At 42.7% G+C, this 19,663-nt stretch overlaps 1 protein-coding gene across 1 annotated transcript in view; it reads right to left on the bottom strand.

Moving 5' to 3' along the window:
• The window catches only part of magixb (MAGI family member, X-linked b), a gene marked incomplete at both ends in the record, with an annotated part of 33,250 nt that overhangs the window by 12,232 nt on the left and 1,355 nt on the right, over window positions 1-19,663 (bottom strand). The window contains 6 exons of the mRNA XM_080015276.1: window positions 661-731; window positions 916-1,095; window positions 2,415-2,592; window positions 3,731-3,850; window positions 11,290-11,406; window positions 13,200-13,489. Coding sequence (XP_079871402.1) covers window positions 661-731; window positions 916-1,095; window positions 2,415-2,592; window positions 3,731-3,850; window positions 11,290-11,406; window positions 13,200-13,489 — 956 coding nt within the window. The remainder of the gene's footprint in view (window positions 1-660; window positions 732-915; window positions 1,096-2,414; window positions 2,593-3,730; window positions 3,851-11,289; window positions 11,407-13,199; window positions 13,490-19,663) is intronic.

The following is a 19,663-nucleotide window of genomic DNA, read 5'->3' as shown; positions in this document are numbered from 1 at the left end:
GTCTAAATTGATACTTCTCTTTACAATACATAACTTAAAAACATTCTGTCCACAGATTTTCCAGATCTTTTTTTCCAGTACCTGTAATGGACTAAACACTGCACTTTTTTTTGCTTAATGGGATTACTGTAATGCCTTTAGATGTACAGTAATCTGGTCCACAATGCAGACGCAGCCCCCTCAGTATCACACGCATACATTCTGGAGCTGCACTATATCACCTTCTGCTGGCTACAGCAGAGCACTGCACTGCAGGATGAGCAGAAATCATGGCCTTAAACGAGCAGGGTCTTTGTCTTATAGCTGTACTCGATAAACATTCTAAATGACATTGTGTCCTCATTTTGGCATCCAAAGATTATACAACCAAATTATGAAAATAAGTTTTCAGTTACATGCCCACCAAATGTTCCCCCTCTCAGCCTTCGCAGTGCGCTTGGCTCTTTGCCAACAGTTCCGGGCTTTAGGCCTTAATCACTTACCCGTCTCAATTCAACGAAAAGCACATTTCAGCTCATTTGACTCTATTAACAAGCTGGCAGTGCCTGCTACTTCCTGTCTTGACAAACGTGGCGCTTTCATTGGGCTGTTGAACAGTTAAATGTGTCACCCACGTTCCTATAATTACATCTGGGTAGACAAAGAAACACTGAGACTCACATTCATTTTTGTCGACTGTCTCTCTGCTCAGGGCTCGTGTGCTCTGCCAGCTGGTCCTCTTTGGGTTGTGACTTATAGAGTAGAGAGGGGGAAAGAAAAAGTGAAAAGAAAACAACCCACTTCAGACTTGCAAAACAGTGGGCTCTATTATTTTGTCAATTTTTTTAAATTGATCACATTCAAATACATAGAGGAGAGTTCTTGGACTCTTTTAGAGCCACCGTAGTGTGTTGATGGAGATGAGGTCAGACTCACTCGATGTAGTAAAGCTCTCCTGGGTCACTGAAAGCCTGCTCCCAATGATCAGGCATCAGAGATCTGGACCTGGCTCCTCCTCTGCTGACTCCTCCGTTCTCAAGGTCCCCGCCCTCCCCTGCACTTAGGCCCCGTGGCCGAATGGGAGACTGGTGGACTGGGGGCTCCGTTCTTCTGATGCTTGCTGACCGTCCTGTAGCATTAGAGGGGGAAAAAATCTATATCACAATGACATTTAATACTATTACGCTTGTTATTATTGGTGTTTATTTTAGTACTACTGTTCAAATTCCTAAATTCCGCTGCTTTATCGCCTGAATTCAACCCTGGGGATTAATTAAGTGTGATCTTATATTCTATTATCTTATCTTATCTGATCTTACATTGTTATAAGATACACTGTTGCAAGGAGTTTAACTTATATTGCTCGAACTCTTGCAGTAAATGTGAACAAGATTCGCATCACGACAGTCTTTTTCCATGTGGCTGTAGCACATTGAATTTTGCCTGGAAGGTGGGAGTTGAACGGCAGAAAAACCTGAGGTCAGCATCTCTGCTCGTGTTACCCTCGCTCTGTCAGGCAGAGTGTGATTATGCATCCCACATGACAAAACAGAGGAAAATAAGCAATTTTTTCCTCTGCCTGACTGTCCCCGGTGCTGTCCTTCAGTTATGATGGCTAGTTTGCGCCTGAGAGGCTCTGGGGCTGGTGCAGGATGCCCAGCCTTCTACTCTACAGCCAAGAGCTGCAGATTCCCACTGGCCACGCAGCACCAGTCCAGAAGATGATTCAGCAGAGGTCAGAACCTTGGACAACTCCCTGAAACCCCACCCTCCATTCACCTCCCCACCCGAGCAGCCTGCTTCCCTTCCTGCTTGTTTGGAATACGTCCTCGACGCTCTGGCTCTCTGCATGTACATTCGTGCTGATGCCACCCTGGCTTCCTGCTTCTCTTGCCTGCTTAACACCACCCTGTTACCACGTCTGCATCCCCAACTCCCCTGACCCACTAACTATCTCCCCAATCTTGATTATTATACATACTTATTCAGCCACACTTTGTTTACCTACTTTCTACCCTGACCTTTACGCCACTTATTCATTTCTACCTCCTTGATAGGTTCTTGGACTATTCTTTTATATCCACTAGGATTTGACCTATTCGCTTACTCCATCTCTGCCCGCCTCGGGCGAACTGACCTTCTTATGGAGATGATCCAGCAATCGATGTGGCCACAGGCCCACAGAGAGTATGGAGCATACTAATCATGCTAATGATTGATTTATTTGGCTATCAGAGACTGTACCCATATATAGAGGCACGTTGCCATATTTATAGCAGCAGCTCAATACTCAACAATAAGTTCCACTCTGACTGAACAATCCGGACCAATAATAAAGCATCAAACATCGAACAACAATTTGTTTTTTAAACAACAGTTTAAAAACAAGTTTAAGTTTAAATGCACATAGTCCTCTATAAAAGACATCAGGACACCTGCCTGACGGGCCGGTGTCATCCTCGCTGTTCTCGCCCACCTCTACAGCCTTCTCCAGGTTGCTCAGCGATTTGCTGCGTGTGCGAAATTTTTTGAGTAGGTTGCGATGTTCCTGGTAGGCGATGGGGGGGCTCTCAGGGCTGATGTGAACGGGCCGGGGCGTCCCATAGTAGTTCCCTGAGATGGATAATAAGATCACAGGATGAAAAAGGGAGCTGTAATGGACACGTTATGATGAAAACGTCATTGGGAGAGCTATGTAGTATGTGTTTTTGTGTTATTATGTTGGCTCAAAATGGCATGTCTGAAATCATGTATGAAGCAGTAAACATACATTACTGTATAATGTCAACTGATAAATTTAATGTGAGCACATCTGAGTGCATGAGTGCATGAGACATAATGCATTGCATCACCAGGGCTTACAGTGCAAGGTTATTTCCGGTGGCTACACCTGCACAATATTTACATCTATGAGCAAGTGCAGCACGTTCTCTCCTGGAACCGGCACAATGCAGTCTATTTTCTACATATCCTTAATTCTATCCATTTGCTCTGGCAGCTACAGAACAAATTGTGTTACTTCCATTTGGCCGTGCGGTTCACGGAGATCAGGGCTGATGGGAAACAATAGATTGGTGTACACAACAACAAGGTCAGCGGCCATCACTATGTGCTGCAATTTTTGCAGGCTACAACACGCATGCTCCTGTCCGTGCTCCCGATTGCCTTGCTGTAGCAGTGTGTCTGTCAATGTCACATGCAAGACAAGGTAAGGGTGACATTTATTGCTCCCATTAAACCCTTATGAATAATGGATGCTTATCTATAGGAGCCCTTTAATCAGAGGTAGCAGTCAGGGGAGGAGTCTGCAGGGCCATGCATTTATTATGCAGACAAATACACGGGCCTCCAACTGTCTGCCTTCTATTACATTTTTATGAGCCTAATTTGTCAAACTAAAACAAAATGCCCTGATTTCCTCTCAAATTTATGTGACAATTGATGAGAGGTTTAAAAAAAAACTGTAAAGAAGGGTTGCAGAAAATACAGCTAAAACGTATTGACACCACATGGCTTTATAACAGCTTTATAATTTCAACCTGAACTGGAACTTAACCGTTATAAAATAACTCAAATTATCTTAACATAATTATATAGTCTTTTCGATACATTTTTTTCTCTGAAAACATAGCCCTATGTTTTAGATGCACAATGATAAACCCAATTACAAACGATCATGTCCTTTGTTAAGACGGCGTATTTTGGGAGAAACTGAGATTTGTGATCTCGGCGATCTAAATTCCGTCCTCACCTTTGAACTTGCCGCTCTCTAGCAGCGCTCCCGACTCCTCCAAGGAGAAAAACTCCTCCACTGAGACGAAGTTGTAGTCGACCCCTGACATCTCTCCTTCTCTGCGCTGTCTGGTCGTACCTGCAACAGGGGACCGCAAAGAGGGTGACGCCATACATCATGAGCATGAAGCCAAAAATACATCTAACCTGTCCTTTGACGATCAATAAAATCAATAAAATCCATTACGTTTTCTTATATGGTTGTGTGTATTTTCCATTGCTAAATTGTTAAACACTATAAGTAAAATTACTACACTCACAGGATGACACTGCTGCTAACTGATCAACCATTACGAACATAGCAACGTTGAGTTATACGTCAATACCTCATCAATAACAAATGAGCCAAACCTTCATGAGCCAAAGTCTTTGAAAAAATTCCGGCACAATTGTAAAAATTGAACTCAAAGAGATCTGTACCGGCGGTTGTCGGGTTTCTTTTTTTTTATTATGATTCCGATCTCTGTGGATCTCACAACCATGTACTGTAAAGTACAGCATATGGCATTCACATTCACATTCACAGTTATTAGGCAATTACTCAAAAAGCCAATCCGGTGTGAGAATTTTTAATTTGCACATTGGCCTACAATATGACCTCTGTCGTCCTGACCTTGAGATAACGTAATCCTTCCCCAGACAAAATGACACGAAACTAAGGACGAATCTCTCTCCCCTTGGAGGAGCACATTTCATAACAGCGTGGAGCCGGTAGGAGGGAGTCACACCCAGTTACCCTATAAAACCTGTGATTAATGCACTGCTGTCTCAGGAGCAGCCCTCCCACACACACACACACACACACACACACACACACACACACACACACACACACACACACACACACACACACACACACACACACACACACACACACACAGACACACACAGACACACACACATTATCTGAGCGAACACAGCACTAGAGAACCTCAGTTGGCCTGTCTGACTGACTCAGTTTGTTTACACATCTCAATCAACCACAGACAATGAGGCTCTGTGTCTAATTAAAGATCTGATAGCCAAACCTCATGGCCTCTGACGTGTGTGGAAATCTCCTCCTCCCCTCGGGAAACATAGTATCTCTACAGCCAATACATCGGGACAGAGGCAGGGATTCATCATCTGCTCCTCTAATATATACTGCATATATATATATATATATATATATATAGCTGGGATTATTGATGTCTTTTTTCCTATGAGTCCGTCCCTGTAGGCGTCACACACCGTTCCCACGGGAGGAGGCAATACGGGGATGGAAGGGTTAATCGCACATCTCTGCATCAACGCCCAGAGAAAGATGTCCATCAGGATAGCGCACGGCGACAGCGAGTAACGCAGATTCAAACCTCATTCCGACTCATCCTTGGAAAAAAAAACAAAAAAAAAACAACCCAGCGATTGGTTTCTTATCTCTGACTGATTATGAAGTCAATTAGAAGAATCAGCCCTTCACAGCAGAGGACAGACACAGCTCTGCTTGAGTTCCTACTACGTCATCTGGTTCCACCTTAATGTATTGAACTCGACTGATACGAGGAACACCGGATAAAACACTTTTGGCCAAAATGGGAGGAAATGGCACAATCCTATACGCCGAGACAGTGGCGACGTTAGACTATGTTGTTTTACTAATGACGAGCCGTGCGTAGGCTGATCTGTGGGGATATTTCACTCACCGCACTCAAAGCATTTACCTGCTCCCTGTGGTCATTACCAGAGTAGAGATCCTACATTTCATTGTGCACTTCAGGATTTTTTTTCAGAGCGGCGTACCGCCCCTCCTCCACCTTGGCAATGAGGGACATTTGCTTTTGCCTGTGTTTACTTAATTTTGCCATTAATTTTCTTTAGTCATGCACTCCGTTCTGACTGAGCATATTCAATCATATTTCTGTGACTTACTCATCAGTGTGCACAGCCTCCGTGAAAGGAGATTGAGATACAGAACAATCAATTAGGATATAATGTTTCAAAATAAGAATACAAATAAGTTTCTTAATTAAATAACAGAGGCCAAAACAACATATAAAAATACTCATAGTGTTGTTTACATAATGAAACCAATACAGGTAAACGACATGGCATGGACAAACTTGATCACTTACTTCTGTTCCTCTTCCACTACTTTGTCTTATCTCCTTCAATTGTATGTGCTATGACAAACTGCAGCTTAGAGACTTTGGGAATAAAAGGACCAGACACGACTCACGTTCAAGTTCCTTGTTGCATCCAGAACAGCTGCATCTTCCACGGGGAAAAAAACAGCAGAAGGAGAAAGCAGGGAGAGGAATGTCCCCCCTAAAAGGAAAGCTGTCTGACGCGCCAGCCTGTCTAAGTGGCTCTGAGCTGGTGATCCGGTGGTTTCCAGGCTGAGTGCCGGTCACGGTAGTATGCGTGCGTTGTTGCAGGCATGAAAACAACAGCATCTTACTGTGTCATCTCCAGCAGATCAGGGGATTACATTGCGGGGGGGGGGGGGGGGGTTGAGCCTGCCTGGTTGTCTAAAACAAAAAAGCACAGAGCGGCAGCAAGTTGTTTCACAAGTCTGGCCCCCCTCAACGCCACCAGCCAGCGAGGGGTGACAGGGCACAGCTGGGCGAGGCTTCTGCAGCTTTGTATAATATAGCAATGCATCACGTCCAATACATGATTAAAGGATATATTAATAGTGCAATGTCTTTAAACTTCCCAGACAGCAGATCAAACTGCTATTATGCAAATCATCCCTCATCTATGCCAGTGTAATTACAGAATAGAGGGATAAGCTACTACTTCTAATTTGAGAAATGCGTCGCCTGTTATGCTAATTGAAGATGCAAATGGGTGCACGTAAACCTTTTAGGTTGAGTGCTTGATTTGAGTGTAATTGTAATATCAGAAGTTATTGTATGAGTATTTATATTCCATATTTGGAGAGATGGTATTTATCTTCTTCGTGCCATCTTGAGAGTCATGACCTGTACTTTGTTATACCAGCGAGCGCCTCGAGAGGCGTGGTTGTCAGACTGTCCCAAATGACCTACTTCCTCCGAGAGATTAGCAGCAAGTCCACACTGCCACGGTGAGGTTAAGGCTTCTGATAGGTGGTCTCTCTGTCACCCTACCACATATATAGGAATTTGAAGTAAAATACAACATGTAGACTAGGGAAACGTTAGTCAACACAAACCCCCACTTTTGGAAGGCTCGATATTCTCTTGCCTTTCCGACTGTGAGCTCAGAACATATAAGATTAAGATCGCAACAGATATACCACAACTAGCTGCCCTTGGCTGCCATTGTACTTGTATCTAATGTGGGACTATCAGAACAAATCTGTATGTATAGGTCAGGGATGGAAAAATGACTGCAGTATAATTTTACCCTCAATTGTATTTTAATGAGGAGAACTAAAATGCAGTAATAATACATTCACTTAAGTTCTTTCCTAACAAAGTATAGGATTTTATTAGAATTGTCTTTTTACGGTATAGACCCTAGACAAACTTAAAGAAATCACAAGATGATTCAGAAAGATTTCATGTCTGTGCTTATATGCCGGATGCAATTTGGTTAACAGCAAAAAAAAAAAAAACCAATCATTGTGTATCTGTGTTTTTCACAAATGGGTTGGAACCAATGTCAACTAAAAAGATTGTGTTTTTTTGACAAGTAACTCTGTAATGTCCAAAATCACTAATCCTGAAATCCACCCAGTTGTAATCTCCGATCACGGGCCGATTAGTTTCAACCTCATAAATTAAACCAACCGGAAGCCCCCCACCCCCACGACCCCGGCAGGTGGCGGTTTAACACCTCACTTTTGACAGATAAAGAATTTAACCATTTATTTTCCAGAGAATGGACTTCCTTCATTGAACTGAATGACTCTCTAGAAATATCATCATCCTTACTCTGGGAAACTGCAAAGGCATGTTCTGAGGTAGTATTATTAAATTCTCCACTCACAAGAAAAAAAAAAAATAGACTAGAGCAACGATTAAAATACTCACTCACCCACTGAGCAAATCTGAAATGAGATCCGGACAATTACATCTCAACTTGATAATATCATCCATCAAAAGACACAATTCCTCATGCAACGAACAAGAGTGAATTATTTTGAATTCAATGACAAATCAGGTAAATTTCTTGCTAATAAATTCAAATGTGATAGAGCAAAAACACTTAGTGCAGCCATTAAAGATCCACAGGGTAGGATAACACCAAAACAAGACGAGACATCAATAACATAGTCAGAGACTTTTATAATAAGAATATCACTCAGATAATAAATAAAATATATCAAACATTAACTCATTCCTCGATGATATCGACCTAACGACCCTAAACTTTCCACAGAGCAGGCTACCACATTAGATCAACTACTTACTCTAGAATAACTCAGGAAAGCTCTCTTCTCTATGCCCAACAATAAATCACCTGGATCTGATGGCTACCCAGTGGAATTCTATAAACACTTCTGGCCACTAATATCCCCATTATTCATCAGAATGGTTACAGAGATAAGGTCAACCTCCACCATGCCTCCACACATACAGTACTGCTGAAAACTGCTCTGATTTCGGTTTTACTCAAGTCCAATAAGGACCCTCATCTCCAGTTATAGACCCATAAGCCTAATTAATTGCAATTCAAAGATTATTAGTAAAACACTAACCAACAGAATTGAAAAAGTAATACCATTTATAATTCACCCAGACCAAACAGGCTTTGTCAAGGGCAGACACTCATCCAGAAATATGCGCCGTTTATTCAGTCTGATCAGCATCAAAGGAACAACTTGAATACTGTTATTGCTTCTTCAGATGCCGAAAAAGCATTTGACAGAGTTAATTGGACATATGTCTTTTCCACCCTCAACAAATTTGGCTTTGGAGAGTCACTCATTCAATGGATTAGAATTCTGTACAACTCGTCACTCGTCAACCGTCAAAACAGTAAAACTCTGTTCACAAAATCAGTCTGTATGCAGACGATATTTTGTTGTATTTACGGAACCCATTATCATCCCTACTGGAAGTGTTCAATCTTACAGTATATCTAAGTTTACAGCTATCTCAGACTATTCACTAAACTGGACTAAAACTACTTACCCCTCAGTGGGGAGGACTGGAATGCAGTAACCCAGAAATTTCCCTTAACCATCACAAGGGGCAACATTAGATACATTGGTATTGATTTCTCCACCAATGTGTCAGATCTGTTTACCCTTTATTGCATTGCTCAAATCCATCGAAGAAGACCTTGCTGGATTGAACAACCTACCCACCTCACTAATTGATAGGATAGCAGCAGTGAAAATGAATACAGTACCAAAAATAAACTATATATTTTCAATGACCCCTGTCCAACCAACAGTAAATTAGTTTCATACTCTGGACTCAATAATCAATCAATTCTATTGGAAATACAAGAAATGGATAATTCAACTAGCAACACTACAGAAAATCAAAGACTGTGGAGGCCTAGCAGCCCGAAACTTCATATACTACTTTTTAGCAAACCATCTTCAATTTATAATAAAATGGTTACAACCAGAGCAACAACTGGGCCATGGAGGGCGAGACATTGAACAAACAGAATGTCAGGATTTATCATGATGTGATTTCCCGTTTCTTACTGAATCAATAAGGAAACATAATTGCTTTAAAAACCCATTTATCGCAATGACTCTGTCAGCCTGGTGGAGATTCCTCAAACTCAGTCGTCACACTCTATCTCCAAACAAATTCACACCAATCTAGCACAACCTACATTTTCTGGTTTAAAAACAGACCAATAATCTTTAGGTCTTGGAAAAGACAAGGAATTACTCATCGGGAACACATTTTTGAAAACAATTTGCTTACATCCTTCCTAGCCTTGACCCAAAGGTATAATATCGGTGGCCACTGCTTCCTTCAATTCCTTCAATTACAGCAGTCTCTAAAAGTTAAAGTCAAATTGACGAACAACACCCTACAACCACCTCCGATGATTGAACATCCCACTCATGAAAGTCATTTAAAAAATCCCTTTTCCAGAATATACAAATTTTTTATAAAAACAGACAACACTTTATCCTTTTAGCAACTCATCCAATATAAGATTCTGCACAGAGCTCATATCACCCAACACAAAATGTTCAAAATGGGTTTTGTGGATAAAGATGTTAGTTCTCTGTGGGAACGTTGCGCTTTGTTTAATCCAATTGTCTTCTGGTAATACTTTCAGTTAATTTTTTCCAAACATAATAAAGGTTAATAGGAATAAAATAATACATGTCACTTTGTAAGTTTGTATGGTTAAGAGTTTGTTTCTTATATTCCTTTAGTAAAGTCCAATCGCGACTATCTGTATGTGGCTATCTGTGTATTGTGTCAATTTGCGCATCTGTGCAAGGATTTGTTCGTTGTAGGATACATCTGTGCGTGGCGCCATCTTGGTGAGGTGAACTCTATCCACAATACAAATCACACCGAATACAAATCTTATTTAGATTGTCTATGGATTCATGACATCCTTAAAGTTCTGATGTCAGTTATATCTGCTTGTTGACCACTCGATCACTCGACTGCAATGATATCTTGTGACCAGTGCCTTGGTGCATCTTCTCATACACATGTTGAAATGTGTATGAGAAAACTCTAAATGAACATGCATTTAGAGTAGAATACCAAACAGATACTCGCCGTCATTTGCGCATGCGTGCACATTGCGGTGATGATAAAAAATACAGTTTTTTACTAAATTACTCCACAATAATGGATCGATCTGGATCAAACTTGGACAACAGCAAGTCGGTACTGCCCCGCATACATATTTTATTCATCTTGTCTGTGGGTGTGGCGAATCCATGACATCCATAAACTACTGATGTCAGTTTTTCATTAGCAAAAACAATCGCTACTTCAAATTGTACTCCACTAAATAATCTCCACAGTAGCAGGCCTCTCAGACAAGGCTTTTCAGTACTCTTTCCACCCAGTGCCGAGCGATGATCATACAAAAACACAAGAGGAAATACACAGAGCATCACCACCATCTTGCCACCTCTCAGACATTAGCCAGGGAGACAGGGGTTAGGGCAGGAAGGGGAAACTGCCACACAGGATAAACCCAGCGGTCTGACAACACACACAGTTGCTATGGGAATTGTCCAAAGTAATATGGTGTGTGATTCTATCACCCGCCATTTAACTGCAATGTAGGGTCGGGAAAGCCAGTTTTTTTTTGCGATGTGTCAGGTTTTTAATTTAAATGCCTTCCACTTGCACAAATTGACACAGGGAAGTGTCAAAAACAGCTTCCCAGGCTGATACACCAATTAACACCAGTATACTTGCGTGGTGGTGGTTGAGCTCTATACTGCACGGTAATATCCGAGCAGTGATTGACTGATCAATATTACAGTATATCAACAGAATGGTTGGAGGCATTGTGACTTTGGCTCTGCATGGGGGAAAAGAATGATAAGTGGTGGGTGGAGGACGGAGTGGTCAGAGCGGTGGAGATGTATAGGAGACTTACAGGGTACAGCACGGAGGTAAAGGTTCTCCCGGATGACCTGCTGGAGCTGACTGTCCACGGAGCCCGGCGTGAAACACTTACTGAGATACAGCCTGAGGTCCTTGCACAATGAAGAGCCTGGTGGGACAGAAAACAGAAGACAGGATGGGGGGGGCAGAGATATCAGGATTCCGCGTCACAGCCTGGTAGCCGACAATAGTGATGATTTTGCCTCTGTGCATTGCATAAAATATCATTATGCAACAGCAGATAGACAAGATGATGTGCAAAGCTTTGTTGATGCACACATAATGTCACTAACCTCAGCTATACACACACATCATGTACAAAGCAGGATGTACACTCATCCTTTCTTAAGCACGTTAGATATATCTTATGCATAATATTTGCCAGTGGTTCATGCACAGTTACTTCATAAACCATGAGGGAGGGTCCTGTCACAAGGAGAGCCAGAGCTGATCACTCGGCTCTGATTCCTCTCTGATCTATTAATTTCATCCCCAGTGCTTTATGGCCTCTGATGACAGGTCACTTGCTGTTATGGATGGTCTGAGCCCATCTCCCACTTGTCACTGTGACAGACAACCACTCTCCCAGGGCTACCTCTCCTGCATGCTGCCGCCAGGACCCCCCTGCTCCTGCGCCTGCCTCCGCCCCCACCCCCACCCCTTCTGTTACACCGGCTCTGTCCAGCACTAGATTGAATTTGCGGGGCTATTAAAAAAACTCAGAGTAATATAACTTTATTAGTGGAGGCAGTCAACTGCACATGCATAGGACTGACAACATATGGTCCCTGAGACTGAGCCCTCCTAGGCTGCTGCTTTCTGGGATGCAATGTAAGGCTTCTGCGTATCACGTTGTGGTGCAGCTGTCCAACATATGCTCGATGAAAAATAAAATAATGACAAAGCTTATCATTCAGGCCTGAATGGAAAAGCAACCCAGGATGGAACATGGAACTTCGACAGATAATGATATTTTCTTTGGGTCTGATGCAAATTTAAGTGATGCATAACAGAATGAAGGTTATCTGAGATAAGCCCTAGGGCTTGATATGCAGTCAGAGAAAATGAGAGGGAAACAGTCAAATACTTATAATGAACAGAATTTGCAGCATACTTGGCTTTTAAGATAAAGGTGGATAAATATTAGAATAAAACATTAAATCTCTAAACAATGGCCGTCATCCTTGGGACCGTAACATGGACTGCTGTTTTTGATGTCTAGGGTAGGGAAGGTAGGTGTAGGAGGAGGAGGAGCCATAGTACAGCAGCTCAGAGCATCACCTCATCCATCACTGTCCACACTACATGCAATCAAACTACCCGGGGAGGGGGGGACAGTCCGACTTCAGAATGATAATGGATCTACCAGTGGCAGGGGTACCACGAGTAAAGGTCCCAATTTACACTCTTGTGGCCGATTTAGCCATCAATCTCCCCAGCAAGGCCATAGGGAGCCACCGTCAGGTGTCACTCTGGTGACATATTGCTCTGCTGCAGACCAAACAAAGACATCCGTTAACACAGCCTTCCTCTATAAATATCAAGGCCCTTCGAGGATGACAGACAACTGTATTGCCAGAGACACTTGTCATTTGTGTCATCAGGAGTTTTGACCTCTTGCCCACATATTGACCAACCGCCTTGACATATCTGAACTAATTGACACAAGCAAATCAGCCATGGGATGCTACAGGCCACAGATTATGCTCGTCAGACAGACAGGGGAGAATTGACATGCAAAATGACCATGGATGGACAAAATCAGACGGGAAAACAGGATTAAAACTAGATATTTTTACAAGCTCTGCACAGGGGTGTGTTATACTTTTCACCTTTTTTAACACTATATTAGACATGGACATGGCAAGATTAGACAGTGGAAGTTAGCATGCCGATACCTACCTGCTGACACAGTCTTGATGCGTACTGGATGGGGGCAGGAGTTGAGGACCCCTCGGACATCTCCCAGCGTCATCCCCAAGACGGGCGTTCCCCCAATTTCCAGGATAACGTCGCCCGCTATGAGCCCGCCCCCTGGAGCCGAGGTGACAAATGGAAACTCTCCATAGTCTGCTCCTCCACCAATAGCCACTCCCAGGTCCCCTGAACATCCTACCAGTGGCGCAAAGCTCTCCTTCACCCTGGAGTGCCAGTGCAGCTTCTTCCCTGCTGTCTTAGACATGGCAAACGAGCTGTAGACAAAAAGGAAGGAACATGAGGGGGAAGTGAAAGGTGGACGAAAAGGAAAAGGAGACAGACAACAAGACAATCAGTCAGCATAACTTGATCAGCGAGATCCCAAGATTTCCGGCGGAACAATAATTTCCTTGTCAAGGTTGTTTTGGGAATTGCATATTTTTTCACAGCCTAATATGCAAACGCTATGAATAATGCAAGCATTAAGTATTTCACAATTCATATAATTTCCACTCAAAGCATTGAAGCCTCAAAGACAGGTGTATCTGTTAACATCTGTAAGAATAGGAACTGTTTATCACCGCATAGTGTCCTGACTAGCTGATCACTGGACTGCACATTGTTTCCCTCTGGTTCATTCAGTTTGCTAGAGACTGATGTTATGTATTCATATCAATGTCCAATGATAAATAGAAAAAAAACCAAAAAAAACTGCTGCACTCTCAGCCTTCAGTGTCTTCAATCACACTGAAAGATTTTGTTTGCATTCCAGAGAGGCACTGAATTGACTAAAATGCAGAACATTGTGCATATTGTGACAGGGAAGAGCATCGATCGTTAGACAATGGAGGAATGAAAATAATTTGGAAATCTGCAGAGCTCTGTGGTTTGTTTATTTACATGTATCCATAGCCTTTAATAGCATTCAATGCATTCAATGTCAACAGATGATGTACTCAACCGATAAGTGAATCTGTCATTTATTTCGTCTCTTGAACTTGAACATGAGCATGTTGTTTTTTTTTTTTTTTTTTTAGAATGCTACAATTCTGGTAGTTGTTCACCACGATAACACTCACAAATGCAGACATTTTAAAGACTTGTTTGAGGCCTTGGGGATGTGACAAAAAAAAAGAAGCAGTGTCAGCTCCAGCACGAGCAAAGGTCCCCTTGGGCCTTTTTGTAGAGGCGGCCTAATGAGACCAGTATGAGAAGTCGGAGGAAGACAGGATACACCTAAACCCTTTCTGCTTGACTGACCACCTGACTGGCTGATCTGACAGAGAGCAAGTTCTTCCTACAACCTCAGGGCCAAGGGAGCTCTAGGACATCTCTCTTACATACAGTATGTACAAGGGGAGGAGATGAAGATGGCATTCTAAGAGCGAGTCATACAACAACAGAGAAAGCGACATGCGACAGAGTGGGAGAAAAAACGGTGTGTCTCTGCATGCAAGTTGCCTCCTCGAAAGGAAGGAGGACATAGGGAGATGGAGACTATACGGCTGTAAGTAGAGACAAGGGGAATGGAGGAAGGGCTTGGCCAGATGAGGAGGCGCAACATTGCCCGAGGTTGACTGTGGAGCCGTTTGTTTGACCTTGCAGGACTTGAGTGCAGGGAACATGAGTCAGAGCGAGGGGAGGGTCTCGGCATAGTACACCCCAAACCACAGACAAATGCTGGAAATGCAAAGATAAATAAGCAGACCAAAAGACTACAGGTTCAGATCTATGAATCAGAATGGCAATCAAAGGGAAGTAAAATATTCAGTGCTGTTTTAGGCTGGTATGTTCCAACCTGAGATTATGTTTATCGTTTCATCTCTACCTGATGGTGCCCTCGGTCCCATTTCCCTCCAACCCACTGTGAAGCCTTCTGCAGCAAAATTGTCGACCTGCTTCCAAAAAGCCAGCTCCCCGCCCACACAAGTAGCACAACATACAACAGGCATAGGCAAATTGGGTCACGTACTAAGACCACTGTTTTATATTACACACAATATTTCATCTCCGGGTGCTCTATCTGAACATTTTCATTTCACCGTCCGCTCGACTGGAATTCTTCAACTGAAAAAAAAAGATTTAAAAAATCAACTGGACATCTGGTTGGTCTCTGGTATCACCATGCCCTTTTCAGAAGTCACAGTGCCATTTTTTATATGGCATTGTATTCTGCAGTTTACTCCAAAGTAAACGCTGACCACATGGACGAATGTGGAACTCCCGCTGTGGCTGTTGTCTTGACCTCCTGCTTCTGAGGCGAGTTTAATGAGCCACGGCCTGTCAGGTCTGCTGCAAAGCTCCCGTCCTCGAGCAGCCAGACAGACACAGGTCTGCGCTCATTTCTCGTAGCTCCGTTGTTGATGCAACAAATCGACCCAGTCGACTCACCTGAATGAATTCAAAACACCGGGACAGGTTGCCACCATTGTCAGGGAGTAACCGGCAATACTCTCTTCTCTGCTTATGCAGTGCAGAAAAGATTAGGAATGAATTGTAATGTGAAACGTTTTACATTTGTTAAGGAATGACTGACAAAAGAAAGGATAATTAGTAAACGACAAAAGATCCGATGCCTTCTGGGTATCTCTGAATTATGTTTGAAAAGGAAAAACGTATTTGTATTCTTGGAACTTGTAGTCGTGAGTATGATAGATAGATAGATAGATAGATAGATAGATAGATAGATAGATAGATAGATAGATAGATAGATAGATAGATAGATAGATAGATAGATAGATAGATAGATAGATAGATAGATAGATAGATAGATAGATAGATAGACAGACAGACAGACAGACAGACAGACAGACAGACAGACAGACAGACAGACAGACAGACAGACAGACAGACAGACAGACAGACAGACAGACAGACAGACAGACAGACAGACAGACAGACAGACAGACAGACAGACAATTATGTTTTAAGAGGCATTCCTTGGCAGATGCAACATCAGGGTACGTTGATGACGCACTGTGGTGCTCTTATTTCAATAATTAAAAAAAAACAACAAATGACAATGACAAAGAAGAAGAACACACTATACTGATATGTGGATACCCAACCCTATAAAAGGAAGTCACAGTTGAAAATGTTGACCTTTTGGCCAGGAAAGAGCTGACGATACATATCCAGTTTCACTGACTTCCTCCTCCCCAGCGATCCGCTCCTTCCCAGTGTAATTTCAAACCACACCGTTCTTTGAAGGGCAACAACTACACCCGGTTTCTGTTCTTGCGCCATATTCCTTTACACGGACACCTTAAGGCTACTGAGAAATGGCGTGCGGTATAAACTACTGAAAGTGCTGACTAATACAGTTACTTTCATTCTCCATTTGAGGGATGCTTTTAGGGGCTTGTCGCACATTTATATTTCTGACGATTTACCAATTGGTCAAGGTTATTCATTTTTCACAGAGGCCATACATTTTAGTCATTTAGTGAAGTGGCAAAGAACTTCATGACAAGACACATTATGTATGCAAATTGTACATTTCAAGTTGGAGCACCACAGTGTTTATTTATTCATAACAAAAGTTCCACTCTCAAAGCCCACTATGTGAGATGAGTCTGAGTCAACTTCAATAGATGAAGCACACCAGAGCATGGTGCAAGGCGCTCGGGCAGAGAGCATCTTTCAAAAGACCTTCCAGGGAAAAGGCGTACACGTATCTCCCCAATTAAGACAGAGACTAATTAAATTGTTCAGCACGCTGCCTCGTGCAAGGGACAGAAGAGAAACAACAGGGTGTGTCCGGTTCGTTAGGAATCAGGCCTCGGGAGAAAATATGGGGAAATCCCATCACCATTTTGAAGATGAAGATTAAAAAAAAAAAAAACCAAAACATTATATTTTCCGACTCACAAAACGGCTTGCTCTGATTTCCATATTCCCTTAATCCATTCAATATTTGAACCAAAGGAACTTCTCTCCTCATCTGAGAGAGGCTTTCAGGATGAAAGCAGGGACTGTCAGCTCTAGTTATTCTCCCCTTTCCTGATGTCAATCGAGGTGCCTTCCCTCATCCACATCAAAGCTCTCAGCTCGACTGTAGATCTCTGGCTGACATGATCGGCACTGACCACAGCAAACTTAATCCAACTTCAGTGAAGGCAGAAAACTCCTTTTAAACCCAGCGTGAAGCTCTTCTAATACGCCGCTGCTCACGCACATCCCAAAATGCAGTACCCGGCAACTTCAACTGTTTTTATTGCTTTATATTGCTTATATCGGTAGAGCTTTCACCTCGTCAGCTTTTTGGCGCCCGCCCCTCCCTCTCATCACATGGCTAGGACGTTATCGATAGGGATCTGAGAGTATTTCATATTTTCCGCCTGTGCACTTAATATTCAAGGCCGTGGGCCTGTCATTTTTAAAAGTGAAGTTGATGCAGCGTTTTGTCAGCTAGTGTGTGACCAGCATGTTTAATAGTCCCATTTGTTTGTCTCCCTAGAAGCACTTGTGATGAATATTGGGGAAACGCATCAAAAGAAATATGGAAATTGTGTACAACTTAACGCAAAACATTTTTACATTAGTGTAATTATCACTGACTGTACATCACCATCACCATATGAACTCAAAGAAAAGCAAGGCATTAATTGACCGACTACAACACTGCATTCAACATTCCTACATTTTTGAATGGCAGGGAAATGTGCTTCAAATATGTTCACTGGCCATTCTATAAGCATCACCAGACACATACTGGCTTGCTTATTTTCCAATTCTAGTCATCATTGCAAAAGCCCTTACTGGGATGAACAAAAACAAAACCTTCCCTTGAACCCATCCTACACGTTGAACTCAGTTAGTACTAAGCTCATTTCTTCCATTTAGGCTGTAATGGAGTACACGACTCCTAATCTTACGCCATTTTCTCATGGGCCATGCTGGAGGCCAGCCAAGCAAAGCATCTTGAATAAGCACTGACCTTAAACCCGTTGCAATAGAATGCTTGTATCATGGACAGACAAGACATGGAGATGAGTGTCACACTAGCGCCATTTTCAACTTATTCAGCATCTTTCCCCCAACCTCTGCCTTTGAATCTTTACAAAATTACAGTGCAATAGGGCATGGGGTGTAAAGCTCTGTGATGCTCGCTCACTTTCATATCTAGGGCACGGGAGTGCTCGACAGAAAACAGACAGCAGTGGCAGATTTAAAAATAAAAGATTAAATGCTTGCGGGATAAAAAAAAAACAAAAAAAACAACCCACGCAAAATAACTCCCCTTTCCATACACACTTACACATGCACAGAGATATATGTCCAACACAAGATACACAACGTACACAAACTCACAGCCAAACACTCTGTTCTATGTCATCTACTCAGCCACAATAAATCCTTAATCTATTGTCCGGACTTTCTTTGTTGATGCCGTTGCCGTCTGTTTTGCCTACAACAGGACATTAAACGGGAGATTAAACTTCTTTTGAAGATTGGAGTTTTCTACACAGCCGTGAGCATGATGTTTAACCTCTGTGAGCAGGTTTGAGGCGGTGGCCACACTGAAGTGTGCGCCGCTGTACGTGCTTCAGTCACTCCGTGCCGCAGCTTTGCTCCTCTGGATAACAACAGGTCTTCTCTCAACCAATCTGCCAGGAAGCATTACAACGCCCCTCGCTGTGATCTGAGATGAGCTCTCATAGGGGAGTGATAGCAGTTTAATTAAACAGAGCAAAGAAGGGTTTAGCCCCCCCCCCAAAAAAAATAAAAAACGTAGAGAAGGATAACTGTTGAAACGATGCAATGCAAAAAAAAAATCGAATGCTCCAAAAAATGGATATTAATTATGCAAAGATGCATAATTCATGAAAAAAATAGAGGGCACAGTAGGTTGACTCACGATAATATACCTTTTTTTGAGAGGTCACAGTGTGTCATCCTATCCCAATGAAGACTTGGAAGTTGGTGTGTGTGTGTGTGTGTGTGTGTGTGTGTGTCTGTGTGCGTGTGTGTGTCTGTGTGCGTGTGTGTGTGTGTGTGTGTCTGTGTCTGTGTCTGTGTCTGTGTGTGGCTATGTGGGCCTGTGTGCACAGAGATGGTGTAAGTGAAAGATTCTGCTGATTCAGAAGGGATGGGTGAAGGTGACCCTCGCTCGCGCCTATACCGCCTGTCTCACCACCTGATATTGATCCCTGCTGTCTAACTCGATTCGACTCAAGGATACTAGCCGCACCACGGCCTTCGTGACATCTCAGAAATGTTGCCGTCAAGTTGTTATTCCGCACATCATAATAGATCCGCTGTCGATTTGCACGAGCAGCCTCGTTTGAACCACTGAACAGATGCAGGTCCAAATTAATTTCAGAATAAGCGTATAGACGAGCACTACATTGGGCATCGGTGTTTTGTCCATGCAGCAGTTTTGCATCAGTTCTAGACATTTTACAAACACGAAGAAGTGAGAAAATAACTAAAAATAGAGCAGGTGA

This window comes from Zeus faber (assembly GCF_960531495.2).
Source record: "Zeus faber genome assembly, chromosome: 15".
NCBI lineage: Eukaryota > Metazoa > Chordata > Actinopteri > Zeiformes > Zeidae > Zeus > Zeus faber.
Note: the sequence above shows the minus strand (reverse complement) of the source record. Positions and strands in the feature narration are given on the sequence as shown.